Below are 18,219 nucleotides of genomic sequence, written 5' to 3'. Positions count from 1 at the left end.
TATAAATATATAATCAGTGTTGTTGGGAAAGTTACATTGGAAATGTAATAGATTACAGATTACAACTTGCCTTACTTAAAATGTAATTAGTAGTGTAACTATTTCAATTACTTTATTAAAGTAATGTAACTGATTACATTTGATCAGGCTACTTTTTTATTACTTTTCTAAATTTCTAACAAATGTATTCTCCTGATAATCATTTTCAAACCTTTGAAGCAGGCAGGGTTAACTTTACAGTAGCACTCAACACTGATTACTGACAGATTTTCAGAATCCTTCATTATTTGAATTAAGATTATAATAGTGTATTTTTAAAGAACTGCCACCACAAACTCACTCCGATCTACTCTGAGATCATTCAGAGGTTAAATACAGATTTAAAATCTGAAGGAATAGTTTAATAGCTACTGTTTTTGAAGTCAAAGCTTTGCATAGCTATGACAGGAAATAGGAAAATAACGCATATAGGCCTACATAATCCTAAATCGGAAATAAAACAGTTATCGAATATACGTGTCTGTATCTTAAACTCCTGAAACATTGGTGCCTCCTATTTTAGAGCGGTCAATGCCATTTGGAAAAGTGTGAACATATTTAGATGTAACCCCGTTAACATTTCATAAGTAACTGTGATTTAACTAGGCCCACATATTTTTTCCTCATTAACTGGTCAGAGTTACATTTATTTTGTAATTAAATTACGTACATGTAACTAGTTACTCCCCAACACTTTATATAATAGACAGAAATTGTGGAATACAATTATTACTCACAGGATTCCTGAAGAGAAACCTCGTTTGTTGTCTCAGGTCTGAGCGGTCTGTATTCGCGCGCCCTCTACTGCCCTGTATAAAAACTGTACTCATTTAAGACACCTTACTTACCATTAAAAAACAAAAACAAAAAAACTTGGCACCAATCGGCCGCCCGGCGTCTCCATCCCGCTGGAATTTCAGGAATACAAAGTTCTTATCGCGCTCCACACGTTGCTTGTCGGTGACTATTAACAAACAGCATTGTGTTCGCGTGAGCGAGCGGGCGGGAGGCGGAGAACGCGCGTATATAAGCGCTCCTGTTCAGGAGTGTGCTCTGGATTACAGAAAGATGCATGAGTGCATTGAGAAGACTGCAGCTTAATAGTGAAAACCAGATTTTTTTTTTAGCAGTTTGCGAATTTACTGGATTATAACTGTTTGTGTCGAATCAGGGATTTTTTAAAGTTTAAATAAAATGGATTTGAGGATTATTTTCCCAGTGTTGTCCATGCTGTCATCTGGAATTTTTGACTTGGGTATGTACATACTTTACATCCGATATTTGTGTTAAAGATCATATGAGAGCTTTTTTTTTTATTACTGTTAAAAGTTTTTTAAAGTTTAACATTATGTATTAAACAATCTATAATGTGTAGAAATACAGACCTAAAAGTACAGGTGTAATTAAGTATGAGTAGTGCTTTATGACCTTGCTTAAGCAACCTATATACACATGCAAGATAAAGTTGTAATATTCTTGTAGACTATATGATGAGCATCACTGTCTCTTTGAATTGAGCGTGACAAATTCCAGCTCTTCCAGTCCATCAAACACAGTTTTACAACTTAAGAGTGTAAAAATCACAGTGCGTGTTTGTAGGTATAATTCTTTATGTTGCAAAACCTAATGAATTCAATGTAATTTTATGATTTTAGCTTCTCCAGCATCTTTGGGTCATGGCACAGCACAAGGCACATCAAACTCTGTGCGACACTCCAGGACTAAGAGGTGTTCCTGTGCAAGTTTTATGGATAAAGAGTGTGTCTACTTTTGTCACCTGGACATAATATGGGTCAACACACCAGAGTAAGTCATTATATTTCATGACTTAAAAAGAAAATAAATAAATCTGTAAATCATTATTGAAGGATGGCATGACTAACATTGTTTTCTTTCCCCCAGGCGAACAGTGTCATACGGGCTTGGAAACGCTCCACGTAAGAAGCGCTCAGTAACAGAACCTGTTGTGTCCAAGTCACGCTGCAAATGTGCAGATAGCCAAGACAAAACATGCTCTTCATTCTGTCAGCCGAACAATGCGTAAGTAAACACTGAATGCTAATAACATGAGCGTCATCATAGTTCAAAGCCAGATAGTTTTAATCTTAAGACCAATTTCAAGGTCAAAAGACTTGCTTGTTAAAACAATATTTGGGACACACTTGTTTTCCCGAGCACGAGCTGTGTGTGGGAACCTCAGTAATGCTCTAAGGCATAATAGCTGTCACTGCATGAATTGACGAACTTGCAGAAACAGGTTTTAGTTCTATTTGTAGACTTTTATCAAACTTGTTCAGGAATTGACTGCTCATGTCTCATATGAACTTTCTTTTTTAGGCATAAAGCAGCGTCAGACAAGGCAATCCATGCCGCCCAGGGCCAAGATTGTGCGAAGAGGCAATGCAAACACAAGCTGGCAGACAAACAGACAAAGATTAAACGGTAAGACAAACCGCATACACTAAAAAAATATAGCAGCACATTCGCATTCTCACATTTAAGAAATAATTGGGTGCTTTAATTACAAGCCTCTGTAAGATTGATGTCTCTTGTGGCTGTGACAAATTACCTGTCATTAATGTTCATAACAGATATAAGCATGTTAACTTTGGAAGTAAGACTGTAGTATAAAGTGGATTTTACTGTCAATGTGTTTAGCTGGAGACAGTGTAAATAAGAGTCTTAAATGCACATTTGGGTGCACTAGTGTTGTTTTTTTCATTTATACACACAACTACAACTAGTACTTGCCAGGTAAATCAGGTCAAGGGTTCTACCTGTGTTTGCTGTGATATTAACCTCATTGCTTTGTTTTTCTATAGAGTGAAAAACTCAAAACAGATTGGTGACATCCTCTCTAGGGTGAGGGCCATCAAGAGGATCCATCTTCTCCTGGAGAAATGGCGAGTGAGGCGGCACCACAGGGCACGAGCGTGGACGTCCAAAAACGCTGCCTCGTAGAGATCAAGCTCAGCTTTTACCCTTTGCTGATCCACCACAGGATTTACCTGAATAAAAGGCTCCTCTCTACTCATTCATCATACACGTCTTGTGTATTCATGCCATTGGGTGTCATCAGGTGTGTTGGAATACCTGCAGATGCAAGTGTCTTGGATTGTGGTGATTGTCATGTGGTCTCCACCCCAGAGGCGAGTCGGCATCGGTGTGGAGTTGTGGAGCTCAGCGGGATGAAAAACCAATTAAGATGTTGACTAAAACAAACCAAACCTCAAATTATAAAGAATAACCGTTTCTGAACTAGACCTTTGGTGCATGGGAAAACTAGTCGGACAAGCCAAGTGGGACATTTAAATTAAACTGATTGCATATAAAGACTATTCATTGAAGATACTTGTTGCACAGGAGGAATATGCTGTAACTAAATTAAACTGTGGAATCAGGGATTCCAGGAACCTAAAGTGATGTGTGACGCCCATCAGCGGACACTGAACATCCAGCCACTACAAGCCAAAGAATCTTTCATGGATCTTGTTACTGGACTCTTTATTCACTGTAAAACAATGAAGCTCTGCCAACGCATCGATGCATCAATGGAATTGCTATTTTTCACATTTATGTTAAATATTTATCTTTAGCCATATTGGCTAATGAGATTTTTCTCAATGTTATTTCTATGAAATTATAACATTTAATTGCCATTGATGTGGTAAACATTGTTAGGTAATAATAAATATTTTTCATTATTTAAACAACTTCAGTTGCTTGTGAATTTTTCAGTTTATTGTTTTACATCCCACTGAAATGCATCATTTCATTTGTTCAAATATTAACATTTAATAGAACAGAATTATAAAAGACAAACAGTAAAGACTTTCAATAATATATTAATATATACAAATGTTTTTAAATATTTTTTTATTTTTTTATATAAAATATTTAATATTTTTTAATATATTTTTTTATTTATTAATTTTATTTTTTTATATTTTAATTTTCTTTTTTTTAAGTGTCCAAGGATGCTTCATAAAGCATAAACAAGCCTTTTCAAACATAAACAATCATGCATGAGCGGAACACAAAAAGAGCAAGTAACATTCAGAGACATTACAGGGATTAGTCAGTTGAAGAACAGTGCTTTCGTTTTAATATGGTCTTAAAGCTCTAGAAAGACGTACTTCACTGAAAGCCTTACCGCCTACAATAGAGTTTAACCAGGTGCAGAAAGAAAGCTTTCAGTGAACACAGGTCAGATGGTTTATGTGTGTGCTGAAATGGGCACATGAGAGATGAAAGGTGAAGCAAATTGGATATGGCAAACTAGTCTTCCTCCATGATACAGTTATAAACCAAAACAATGAGTGTCATCTTAAGAGGAAAGTGAATCATACTAAAACACAAAAATGATCCCTATTTAAAAAGTACCCAGCAAAAAGATTATACCTTCAAATTTTAAATGGTTTAGGATTTACTTTGAAACAATTTTCACTTTCAATTAAATAGATGGGCTGAAATAGTTTGTAAAATATTCTCCAAAAGTAGCACTTATGAAAAAATGGTATGGCAAAACTGGAAGCATTGAAAATAAAGTGAATCATAATTTCCATTGACAGCATCATCCTTGAACCAAAAAGTCTTTGTCTGGCTCCAGGTGTGCGGTCTTGGCAGATTTGGGTCTTGGATATTTTGGTCTGAACTCTAATTCTGCCTGTCAAATAATGCATAAAATTAAAAAAATAAAACAAAATAAATAATATTATTATATTATTGTTAATTTATCATTAAATGTATGCATATAAATTATATACAACAGTGTTACATGCTCTAAAGTTACCTTATATGCAATTAATTAAATTGGTTTTAATTTACACTTACAAACATCCAAGAAGTTTATTATATCCCTAATGTTTTATTAAAGAGTTAATAAGACTCCACCTACAATGCATTCCTGCTTTACAGGAGCTTTAGAAAAGACATAAGAAAATACACCCTGCAGGGAATTTCCAATAGATCCTTTTGATTGGTGAATTTTAGCCTGTCTTTGTCCATACGTGTAGAAGGGAGAAGAAAGAGAGAGAAAGAAATATTCTTGGATCACCCTGTAAAAGTCAAACACAAAGGCCATCTCTCCTCCTGAGATGTGCACTTTACGCATGCGGGTCTCCAGGGGCCGGGAAAACTGGCGTAAGTCATTATAGCTTGAATAGAGCTTGAGCACAAATAATAGCCCATTATGGCACAAGGAATCTCCTCGAACCGACAGGCATTAAGCAAACAATGGAAGATACTCAGGGAGGGGCGGACACGCCTCGGGCTTCTGACGTCTCCGTGTGCTGCCGGGGTCACCGCCCTCAGTTACCTACACGCATATGCAAACAATGCATCCACCATACACACACAATATGCCATATAATAACACAAAACATTGACGCAAACGTAAATTCCTAGGGCATCCAGGGACTGTGTTCCAGCTGAAACCCTTCACTCATCATCTCCGAATGAGGCGCTCGTTATGAGAGTTGATTGATGGGCTCAGGGCTTGTTGAATGGGTGCTGATCAGTGTTTTAAATGATCTAGGCTGTCTTTTACACTCATAAAAGTTCTAATTATTCTTTAGATTCTCCCCGATAAATAAATGTGTCATGGGAGTGCAATTTCCACAGGTGTGTTTTCTCACTAATATGTCTGCGGTCGACCATCCACCTGGTGGAGAGTGATGACACATTGGCTCTGTTGCAACTGTGTAGGCAGCATATGCACACTAACTTGGAAAACTGTACCCTGCTACACTGCTTGGGCCAAATTTTAAGGCAGCTCTGCATGTATTCTGCATGAATTTGACATTTCCAGAATGTAGTGCAATACACTAAGTGAGCAAATTTCAATTTCAGGAGGGCAGAAAGGTGAAAGAAATGACAGTTTCATTCAGTACTGAATGAAATAAGTCAAAATGTAATTATTTTACACAATATTTGTGTATTTTTATGGTTATTAGAAGCCACGTCATTAGCTTAGCAACAAGCTAAAAACATCTATTGTGAGACAATATTACATAAACCCTAATTATTTATGCTCACCACAGCTGCATTTGTTTGATCAAAAATACAGTAAAAACAGTAATATTGAGAAATATTATTACAATTCAAATGAGTTGTTTTCTATATTAATATATTTAAAAATGTGATTTATTTCTGCGATGGCAAGGCTGAAATTTTAGCATCATTATTCCAGTCTCAGTGTCACATGATCCTTAAGAAATAATTTTAATATGCTGATTTTCTGCTCAAGAATTGTTTTTCTTTTATAATTTTCAATGATCAAAAGTTGTTCCGTTTAATATTTAATTTATATATATATATATATATATATATATATATATATATATATTTAAAAAATTAATACAAAGGTCAAAAGAATAGGGTTAATTTTATTTTATTAACTGGCCTCAGAATTTGGCATTTCGATTTTGAAGCAAAATCATTTCACAAGGTCATTTACAAGAATCGGCATAGGCTTCATTCAGCACTCTGTGTTTTCATCCTAATCCAGCTTTCTCTGTGGTAAACACACTACTCACACACACACACACCCTCTACGCCTCCAGTCATCTCCATCAGCAAAAAAACAACCTCTGAAAGCTATTATGGAAGATCCCCAAAACATTATCAGAATTCTTTTTTGACAGACAGCTATTTGTGAATATCTAATGAGCTCAGATGTACGCACTTTGCTGACTGTGCTTGTCTAATATCAAATTTTCGCTCAATAGATGGCAGGAACTTTCAAGCCATCTATACATTAGATAGTATCACAGTCTAGACTATTTACAGTACATGATGTCTTTCTCTCCATCAAGATTTTAGAAAAGCATTGACAGTATTAATTACTAGTGTACTTTGAAAAACTTTGAAACAATACTATCCATGTGAGGTTCTTGAACTCTAAAAAGATACTAAGCGATGTGACACAATGTCACATCAGACATATCAGAGAATAATCGTAATATTGTGTTTCATACAAATTACTAAATAGTAAAATTGCCATTTTCACATATATTTCCATTACAAGCTTCTTGCATGTAACATGACTAGTATATTACAGTAAAGTATATTACAGTATATCTGTCACAAACTCGGCCTCTGTGGCCCTCCCCGAACACCACCGGAGGGCACCATCACAGGAATATTAACAGAACTGCATTTCCCACAATGCCCTGTACCTGGGACTGATTGCGGCACAGGTGTTTCCCATTACCATTACCCCTTATAAGCTGCAATCTCCAGTAACACTTCGTGAAGTCTTGTATTGCCCCGGCTACACTACTGAGCGTTAGTCCATGTTTATTGATCTCCCGTTTTTGACCTTGGACTGTTTATCTGATTCTCTGCTACCTGCCTTTGTGACCTGATCTTTGGACTGTTGTTTACTTCCTCTGTCTGCCGCTTGCCTCGACTCTAGCCTGGATATCGTTTATGGATTCTGATTTACCTCTGACACCCCTATCGCTGTTGACTGATCGCTGCCTGTTTGACCCTGTCTTATCAATGAAGCTGCAAATGGTTCCCTCTGCCTCAGACCCATCATTACAATATCCCTAAAAGAGGAAAAATCATTCAGCGCCAAGGAGACTTGATATAACATGCATAACAACAGTTATTTTCAGACCAGATCCCATTTTACAGAGTCTGTTGACAGTTCCAGATAGGAGAAAATCATGTGTTTGTACCCAGAAGCAGAAATGAAAAGTTGCACTGCCTATTTTACCAGAATAAAGCAATGTATGTTTCATATTTCACTTGCAGATGGTGAAAAACAAGTATAAACCTATAGCTTTCAGTTCACAAAAACTGGTATAAAATTGATAAGACAGTAAAGACATTCTAATATTGCAACAAAAAAAAGAAAAGAAAAAGAAAATCAATTAAATGCTGTTCCTTTGAACAATTAATCAAATAATCCTGAAAAAGCAGTTTTCAGAAAAAAAATTAACTGTTCAGCATTCATTGTAATAATAAATGTTTCTGGTAGCGCTTTATTTTACAGTCATGTTCTGTGTGTACATACTATGTACTGATAGTAATTACAATAACTAGGTAATAACCAGGTACTAAGCCTGCACCTAAACCTAGCCTTAACCTTAGTTACCTCATACTACCCAGTGCTTTCCTAGGTAAGTACACTTGAAGTACACTTACTGTAAAATAAAGTATAACCATGTTTCTTTAGCACCAAATCAACAGATTAAAATTATTTCTAAAGAAAAACGGGTCTAAACCTACAGCTTTCAATTCACAAAAGTGGAATAAACCTGAAGATAAGTTATTATTCAAGTACTTCATTACTAAAAACATCCTGTAACAGAATACGTCACACGAGTGTTTCGAGTAATATTCTGCAATACAAAAAGGGTGCGTGCGAATGGGCTGTGGTCATGAACTCATCAATACTGTATTCCCTTGCACTTGACATTTAAACACCCAAAAGATAAAACACCATATAGGTGCTGTAGGCAAAACCCACATGCTAAAGACATACTGAAAATAGAAAAGTGCTCCGAGTGCATTCCAGCATGCTGCATCATCAAAGCATCCTGGCATGAAACACAAAGGCCCCTGTGTACTCTAGGGTCCCCTGCCACCACATGCCAGACAACGCCTTTTACCTTTTTCCAGGTGAGTAGAAATGTCTCGTTTGGCTGAACCATCTCTGTTTTGGTAGTCTGGTTATGAGAAGGAAAGCCTATGCCAAATCTTGTCTTCCATTAGAAGGAGACCGTTCTGGTGAATTCCAGTTGAAATGCAGAATATTTTTATGCCACCACAAATTTAAGAGCTGTGCTAATGAGTTCAAATTTGCTGTAATATCAAATATCTTTCATTAAAATAAAAAGAAAGAAAGAAAGAACGAAGAAAGAAAGAAAGAAAGAAAGAAAGAAAGAAAGAAAGAAAGAAAGAAAGAAAGGGAGGAAAAGAAAAAAGGAAAGCAAAGCAAAGATGCATTAAATTGATCAAACATGTCAGAGAAGACATTTATAATATTTAAAAAAAAAGATTTTTGTTTTCAAATCAATTCTGTTCTTTTAAACTTTCTATTCATCAAAGAATCTTAAATAATGTATCACTTTTTCTCCACAAAAATGTTAACTGTTTTCAAGATTGATAAGAAATGTTTCTTGAGCAGCAAATCAGCATATTAGAATGATTTCTGAAGGATCATATGACACTGAAGACTGGAGTAATGATGCTGAAAATTCAGCTTTGCATCACAGTAATACTTATGTAACAATACTTTACAATATTACAGGTTTCACTGTATTTTTGACTTCTTTCAAAAACATTTTTTTTAAATTTACCGATGCTAGATTTTTTAATATAAGTATATATGACCTTTGACCTTACATCTAGGTCTAATAGGTGTCTTTGTTTATATGTTTAAGTACAATTGATGTATAAAAGTCATGTAACGGCTGCAAGTTTAATATAAGTCGCCTTATTTACAATTTGAAACAATCCAGACAGATGAAGCTCTGTTGGAAAAAAGATCCAAAGATTCCCCCCTGGAATACCACATTAATGCCACAAAACAAGACACTGTTTTACTGTGGAGGATCCTGACAGCACTAATGGTGTTCTGTTAAGCTGAGGACACACATTCTTTCATGCTTTTTTTTCATACTCCCCTCACTCTCATGTACTGTAACTGAAGCCTACTTGACATCGCATACCACACTAATAGACTGAACAAAAACAAATAAGATGGGAAACACTATCCTGGGGGAAGAGTTCCTCCTCTATGCAGAAATTCACTGACCTCATTTTCAACAAAATTGCACTGAATACTCTATATCAAGCAATATATCTTCACATCATTGCTTTGGTCAGGCACTTTGAAGAAAAATGTGACCCTGCCTGTGAAATCCAGGCTAAAGTCTCAAAATCAAATTATGAGATAACAAGCATCAAAGTTTGATTTCAACCATTAATTTCACTATGATTTCAATCTTTGACATGGTCTTAGTCAGTAATAAAGATATCAATTTTACATTTTCACAGAATGTTCTTTACCATATGAAGGATGATTTTATATAGAAAACAGTAAATCACCAAAATATGACTTTAGCTGGGTTTTCACAGACAGTGTCACAATATCAAAAGGAAATTTCCCTCAAGGGTACTTAAGTCTGAGTACTCATGTTAAGTAGGTGTTATCTAGCACAATGTGATTTACAACATTGAAGTACAACATTGACATGAATCATGATTTCCACAAAAATATTAAGTAGCACAAATATTTTCAACTGTTTTTTTTTTCAGCAGTAAATCTGCATATTAGATTGATTTCTGAAGGAGCATGTGACACCGAAGACTGGAGTAATGATGCTGAAAATTCAGCTTTGCATCACAGGAATAAATTACATTTTAAAATATATTCAATTAGAAAACAGTTACTTTGAATTGCAATAATATCTCACAGTTAGACTGTTTTTGCTGTATTTTTATGTCACACAAATGTAGACTTGGTAAGCATACGAGACTTCTTTCAAAAACATGAGCCAAACTTTTGAGCATGTGGGTTTAAATTCATACCACTGAGCCAATCTCAGATGCCGAGGTGCCAGTTTTTGTGAATGGGGTTTCAGTGTCAGCATAACCCATCAACATGTCATTTCAGACACAATATGAACAGCCGGTGCTTTGGCTCCGCTTCCGTTATGCTCAACTTTCCTACATAAGAGGACAGACAGAAAGAACAGTTATTATCTTACCTCTATTATCTTATGACACTAAAACATCAGCATCACACCACAAAATGTTCTGGCAGAGGTTACAGAATAAAAACACAAATAAATGCATAATGTTTCCGGAAATGATTTAGTCACTGGTGATCAATCAGTGCATGTTTCTACAGTGATTCAGAACAGATTCACTGAGAAAACCCTGTTATAGCCACCTACTCTTTTTGTAATATTTAGGCGTAATGACTTGACCTCTTCCCCTTTGACTTCTCATGCACTCAACATGATTTATGCCAAAACACTAAACACCAGCTTTTATTGGGGCAATTCAGAGGGTTTTCAAGCTATTCAGACTGCCCTTGTGAAAATACAAATAATTATAGCCGCTTCTATATGAAACCTTGCAACTGCTATTAAGAAATCCAATCAGTAGTTAATGTGTGAACTGCTTGAATGTCATTCAGATAGACCTCCATCCAATGAAATCTCTAAGTCTCTCTATAAAAATTTTTTTATACTAAATATAGGCCTGCTAATTATGCAGTTTAAATAAGACAAACAAGGTATAATGAAAATGTAGTTGTAGAAATTTTTAGCACACTGTCGCAACTTGCAAGAAATCCAATATTGAAAAAGAAACGTGACTTCTTCAGACACTGACACAATATGAAATCCTCAAGAAGACCTCATGAGCAAAATAAATACTGCTGTGCCAATAAAGATTAGATTTCTAGCAAGCCATGGCAGTGTAAAGGATTTGCTTTGTAATTTGTCCAACACACCTGCCACTATTCAGGTTTGCAAAGCATGTTTACTAAACAGTTCCTTTATTTAGAATCCTTTATCAGTCAGATGGTTAAAAATTATAATTATGTTAAACAATAAAAATAATATATTAATTTATAACAAATTTAAATAATAATAATTTAAATAATTTAATCTAATTTAAGGGTAAAACACCAACAGCACCAAAATAAATAAATAAATGAATAAATAAATTGATTTAAAATAATGCAAATTTAGACCCATTTCTCTATAAAAATCAATTATGTTTACACTAGATCACTGACTTTAGTAGTGGATGTTAAATTATTAAACAGACCATTTCTTAAATGTTTAAAGTTAATTTTCTAATATCTCATTTCAGCATTGTTATAATCTTCCTTCGAAACTTTATGGGTAGTTCCCATGCCCTGAGGAGTTCGGAAATCATAATTAGGACACATTTGATTTGTATGAATTTACATGCACCCACTGGGAAAATGCATATTTTATCCTTTTCTTGTATTTTCTGGTAATTTCTTTATTTATGGTAAACACAACATATGAATCGTCTCAGGTTACGTATGTAACCATGGTTCCCTGAAGGGAACGAGACGCTGCGTCGAAACGCATATGGGAACGCCTTCAGCGTGACCAGGCTCTGAATATGATGTGTAATCAGTCAAACAAGGGCGAGGTGTCACGGGCGGGGTGACGTCACGACCAGGAAGCATATAAGCACGTGCGGCGGAGCCGGCTTCAGCTTCAAGTCATGAAGCAAGCGCTGGCAGGGATGCCGGAAGTGTGGCAACGCGACGCAGCGTCTCGTTCCCTTCAGGGAACCATGGTTACATACGTAACCTGAGACGTTCCCTTCCAGGAACTTCGAGCTGCGTCGAAACGCATATGGGAACGAGATACCAACGCCGCCAGACTGACAAGTCCTTGCCTGGTGTCAGGACGAAAGGACAGAGGAGCCGGGAGTGGCTCGGATGTCGAGGTCATAGAACCTAATGAAAGTCAGGGGCGTGGACCACCAAGCTGCGTTGCAGATGTCCTGCATGGAACACCTGCCCAGAAGGCCTTGGAGGCCGCCACACCTCGGGTTGAGTGCGCTCTGACTCGCGAAGGCTCCCTTCTCGAAGACAGCCCTCCGGGTGCGGAGACCGATTCTGCGTGCTCCGCACCCAGGCAGACCACGCACAAATCGTGTGTGTCCTCGCTCGTGATATAGCGAGGGCAAGGATGCACACACGACTCAAAAAGTGGTCTGAAAGCTTCACCCCTGAGCTTGCCCTTGGCTTTGGCATGATACTGAATGCTTTCCACTTAAAACTAGGACCAACAACAGTAAATAAGACTGACACACACAGAGCGCTTCGCTGAATGACAAAAAGCTGAAGCCGTCTCCGCCGCACGTGCTTATATGCTTCCTGGTCGTGACGTCACCCCGCCCGTGACGCCTCACCCTTGTTTGACTGATTACACATCATATTCAGAGCCTGGTCACGCTGAAGGCATTCCCATATGCGTTTCGACGCAGCTCGAAGTTCCTGGAAGGGAACCATTCATTCTTACAGAAATAGTGTTCTGTGGTAATTTGGGAGACTAAAAACTTGACTGGAAAACAGAAGTACTGAAACGTTAAGAACACATGACATCACTATGGCAACCATCAGCTTCTTGAACGACCTCAGTTCTCTAAAATACAGTTATATGTGATTGTAGGACAAACACAGCAACTTGTTCCATAATATTTAAAATGCAACAATGGCATTTGCCCGAATGATGATGGGGGAGAGTGACATAACAACAATCCTAGAAAAAAGTTTTAATATGTCAGACGTGAAGAAGCCTATAATAAATGGTGTTTTGTCTGACAGTGACACAAATAAAAATCAAACTGAGACTTTTTTGCAAGGTAATAAAAATGTGTCACAACAAAAAAAATAAAAAAAATAATAATAATAATTTATTATATAAAAATTGCATTTTTTTTTCTTTTTTTCAGAATAGTTAGTATAACTTTAGTTATATGTAGCTAAATGAGTCTGTGAGGTGTGTGTGATAGTGTGCGGTGAAGAAAAGCAGGCTGTCTGGACTCACACTGGGATGTTTTCATACAGATACTGATGTCACTGCCCTGAATCTGTCTCTCCGGCAGACGTGTGTCTCGCGGCATGAAACAGGTCAAAGCAGGGGCCAAGAGGATGGAAAACATACAAAATACCTGTCTGTCAGTTGTGTCGCTCTAGTTTTCAGAGAGAAATAGCTCACATTCCTAACTGTTATTGTGTTAAATGCATGAATTATTGCACAGTGTAAAACCTAATGAGTTGAAATGATTCGCAAACCAACTACTTTGGAAAAACTATAAATTGCATTGTTCACAAGTTTGGGGTTGGTACAATTGTATGTTTTTGACGGAAGTCTCTTATACTCACCAAAGCTGCATTTATTTGATCAAAAACAGTAAAATTGTGAAATATTATTTCAATTTAAAATAACTGTTTTGTAATTGAGTATAATTTAAAATGTAATTTATTCTTGTGATGCTTCAGTGTCACTATTCAAATACTATTGTAAGTATTGCAAGAACAGCACATCTGCTCTGCAAAAATCAATATTATCTTTACATTACATGCATAGGTTTGATGGGGTTGTTTTCAAGTGTACCTATTCCATCTGTCCATACAGCCTCTGTCTGTCTGATATCAGGCCTGAGAAGGGGACGCCCGGTGTGTTTTTGTGCTTGCTGCAGCTGTGGGTGTCTTTGTCTCTCTTACAGACAGTCAGCAGGGAATTCCCAAGGCAGACCTCCGCAGCCTGTGCCCATGCTCTGCCATGGAAATCTGGGTGGCTGGAGCCACAGAGGTCACCACACAGCAATGATTCACTCCACAGACCTTGACCACAATGTGCATTCAAGGTTTGAATAATGAAAAACACGAAAATGTGAACACCCTGTTGCAACTTGCAAGAAATTCAATATGCGGGAAAAAAAAGTTTCAGTCACGCGACTAACAATGTGAAATACCTCGAGAAGTCTGCTTCTACTTCTTTACTGCTGTGCCAAAAAATATTAGATTTCTAACAAGCTATGGCAGTGTGAGGGATTTTCTTTTTAATATGTCCAACACACCTGCCACCATTCAGGTGTTTATTAACTATACAGTTTTATCAGCTAGATTATTTATAATAATAATTAACAAGTAAAATAAAATAAAAATAAATAAAATAAAATAAAAATGACAATTAACTTTTGTGAAATAATTTAAGTGCACAAAGGGTGTATATTTACAAAACTTTATTTTAGAATATTTTAGAATCTGATAAAAAGCTGATTTTAAATTAAAATTTAGTTAAGCAATTAAACTTAATGTCCAAGTTAAATAATTGAATTAAAAGGTAAAATGGCAATAGCCGCAAATAAAAAAAAATAATGAAATAAACCAAAATACAATAAAAAATACAGATTTATTATCTTTTATCAGCTATAGATAAGTTACAATTCTAAATTAGTTAATTAATTAAATCAAACTAATATTTAAATTAAATAATTAAATCTTATTTAAGGGTAAAATGGCAACAGTGCCAAAAATAAAACTAAATAAAATATTAAAATGATGCCCAGTTCTTCTCCTGAGTGATTTTTGTCAGTCAGTGTCCGTGTGTCTGTATGCATGTGTTGTTTGAGGAAGCACGCTGGCAGTGTCTGCACTAACATCCTGTCGTCTGCCGTCTGGGCCACAATTGTTTGAGGGCCTTTTTCAATGCGATCACCATCATCATGTTCCTCAAAGGAATTTCTACAATGCAGTACAGTAGTTTATAGGAGGGGTAACATGTACATGGCATCTTACACTACTGGAATTCCAGGCCACAAATTAATAACTTTGACGTATTAGCATTTTGTCAAGTGCCAGGAATCTATGACACCATTTAAAGCCACAAGCACTCATAGTTTCTACCTATAAAATAATACACATTAGCACATTAAAAAGTCACTAGATTTTACACAAAAAAATTTAATTTAACATAAATTTGTCAAATGTTATGACCGCTCCTACATTTAAATTCTAATTTTCACCTACATTTTTTTTTTATAAATAAAATCTAGTCTTGCAAAACAAAAAAAACACAGTCATGATTATTTTTTTCATTGCCTTTTTTTTTTTCTTTTATGTACAGTAGTAAGCCGTTTTTTAAACTATACCTGAGATTTATATGTACAGTAAATGACCCCTGGCTAATGATTCTTACATAACCAGGTGGTTAAAATGAGAGGACTTGATGACATCATTCAGAAAATAAAGTCAATAATTATACTTAAGTTATACTTATTTCAGTTAAAGATTATAAAGAATTGCTCTTCAGAATGACAATAAATTGTGCATAAGACCAGAAATAACTTTCCATGTTGACTTGAAGCTGTGTAGTGTATCTCTGTGCTAATACTTTTGTGGAAACTGTGATACTTTTTAAAAACATTTTATCTTTTCTTTTATCTTTTAATCTTTTCTGCTGCTGCGATGCTTTTTGATCAAATATTATACTCGGAGCAGCTTGTGTGTGTGTGTGTTTTAGTGGATCTTCACGTGTGAGAGCTCTGGACATGTTTATGTACGCAGAAACTTGTATGAATAGATGAGTTGACCCTGAACTAACACCAGCAGCCACCCGCTTCCCCACTAGTCACCTCTAATGAGAGCGTCCTTCTGCGGCCCAGCGCCCATCGCTCACGAGCGCACAAAAAAAGAAGAAAAAAAAAGCTGTTTGTTTTGATTCTTGTAGAATCTCTGCTCGTGACGAAAGGACACAAAAATTCCGACATGAAACATTGAGGCTAAAATAACAAACAAAGCGCCAAGATAAACTGAAAGGATGAGGGCAGCGTGTTTCATGCATCTATCTTTTCATCCTTCATTCAATGCAATCCAACGTTATCTCAACAATGTGCAAGATAACGAAGAAAAAATTAATAGTGAAAATGAAAATTATGTCATCATATACTTACCTTCTTGTTGTTCCAAAACATTTTTTTTTCTGTGAAATGCAACAGCAAAATTAAAAAAAATTTTTTTTAGAAAAACTAAGTGTGAGGGTGAGTAAATACATCTTTGTTTTTTTTGGTGAAATATCTCTTTAAGTGCATAAACAGTAACAGTTTGCTAGAGAATGCATCTCATTACTATCTCATTACAAACTCAGATATACCTTGCTGTATCCAATGCACTCTTCCTCTGAAAGGGACATTCTGCACTGTCCTGTAGCGTGCAGATGCCTGAATTTCAGCCAGTGTTTGGTGTGTTTGAGGCGGGTGATAAGTGTGCGATACGAGCCAGACTGCAGTCTGCTTCGGATGCAGAGGTCTGAAAACGAGAGCGACACTTTTCAGACAGGATGCAGTTGTCACTTGAGCAAACAGCAGTGGACGGCACGATAAATTTGTTCGTACTGCTGTGTCCCCTGTGTCCAGACAGGACCTTTTGGCCCTGATAGTTTAGCACTGCATTCCAGTTTAATCTGTAAAGTGCTTCTGGCAGGAAAATATATTGAACAGAGATGATGTGTAAATAAAACAACCATAATCGTATCGTGAGATTTTTATATTGTTACATACCTATAATATAGTTATCATTAGTTATTGGTCTTGAGGTGAAAGGGGGCTTCAGGACAGGTTAGAGAAGCTATGTGTTAATGTATACACTTACCCCTAGCATAGATCTGGGATAGGATCCTGGAGTTTCTTCAGACAGCATTTTTCTCCTTTCTCTGAATTTGTGTTTGAGGAACTGGAACCATAACTGCAAACATAGAGGGTAGAAACAGATCAGATTAAAAGAAAAACCTCCAATTCTAAAAAATGTATATAAACAGAAATGACAAACTTCTGATCATTAGAACTTCTGAGTTATCTTACACTTTTTATAAGAAATTATGATCCGCACTCACGAGAACAGTCTTCTTTTTTTGTTTTACTTAACGTTCATCACCAATGTGGAAAATAGACAAACGTAGGAAGGCTTGGTAGCCGAAACGTTTGTGTCTTTTCCCCATTGGTGATGAATGTTAAATAAAACAAAAAATAGAAGACTGTTCTCATGAGTGTGCAGTAAATTCAGCTTGTATCATTATAATTACCAATGTACCTATTAAGACATATTACTAAACACATAAAACATCTCGGAGCACAAGTAAAGCTCAAATATATTTAGACTTTTTCTAAGTATAAGTCAAGTATATATGGAAGCCCGTTTCCGCCAATTAATAAAAAATAAAACAAGGTAATTGCGATTTTTTTATCTCAAAATTCTGACTTTTTTTCTCGCAATTCTGAGATATAAACTCGCAATTCTGACTTTTTTTCTCAGAATTCTGACTTTTTTTCTCTCAATTGCGAGTTTATATCTCACAACTCTGACTTTCTCGCACCATTAAACCTCTCTCCGTGTAAGGCTTGCAGTGCTTTGTTCGATTTGCTATAGATTAACTATATATTGAACTAGATGAATTTTGCGTCCGGATATGATTTTTGAACAAACATAAAAATGACTCATTATTATTAATTTCTGTGTTTTGCGCTCGCGGTTGGACAGAACCATTACTTCCGGGCTTTCAGACACAACATTCTTCATTTCTTTATAGTTATGAGTTTGAGGCAGCTTCTATCGCGTTATTTTAATAACAGCTGTCAAGTAAAACACACACAATCAACTTATAC

General features: G+C 36.1%; 1 protein-coding gene across 1 annotated transcript; it reads left to right on the top strand.

Moving 5' to 3' along the window:
* The first annotated feature begins 991 nt into the window (after nt 1-991).
* Nucleotides 992-3,746, top strand: LOC306847665 (endothelin-1-like). Its single transcript, XM_079381750.1, has 5 exons — nt 992-1,294; nt 1,695-1,845; nt 1,942-2,079; nt 2,377-2,481; nt 2,862-3,746. Exons 1-5 carry the CDS (start codon nt 1,234-1,236, stop codon nt 2,998-3,000), a joined length of 594 nt encoding a protein of 197 aa, XP_079237876.1. The 5' UTR covers nt 992-1,233; the 3' UTR covers nt 3,001-3,746.
* The last annotated feature ends 14,473 nt before the right edge of the window (nt 3,747-18,219 follow it).

The sequence above is a fragment of the Barbus barbus genome (assembly GCF_936440315.1).
Source record: "Barbus barbus genome assembly, chromosome: 27".
Taxonomy (NCBI): domain Eukaryota; kingdom Metazoa; phylum Chordata; class Actinopteri; order Cypriniformes; family Cyprinidae; genus Barbus; species Barbus barbus.
The sequence above is the reverse complement of the archived record's forward strand: the minus strand, read 5'-3'. Positions and strand labels throughout refer to the sequence as shown.

Bases quoted from the DNA above. Each gene is read 5' to 3' on its own strand.
- LOC306847665 (XM_079381750.1), top strand. From the start codon at position 1,234: ATGGATTTGAGGATTATTTTCCCAGTGTTGTCCATGCTGTCATCTGGA. The intron at 1,846-1,941 runs GTAAGTCATTAT...TCTTTCCCCCAG, and splicing joins ATATGGGTCAACACACCAGA to GCGAACAGTGTCATACGGGC. The intron at 2,482-2,861 runs GTAAGACAAACC...GTTTTTCTATAG, and splicing joins AAACAGACAAAGATTAAACG to AGTGAAAAACTCAAAACAGA.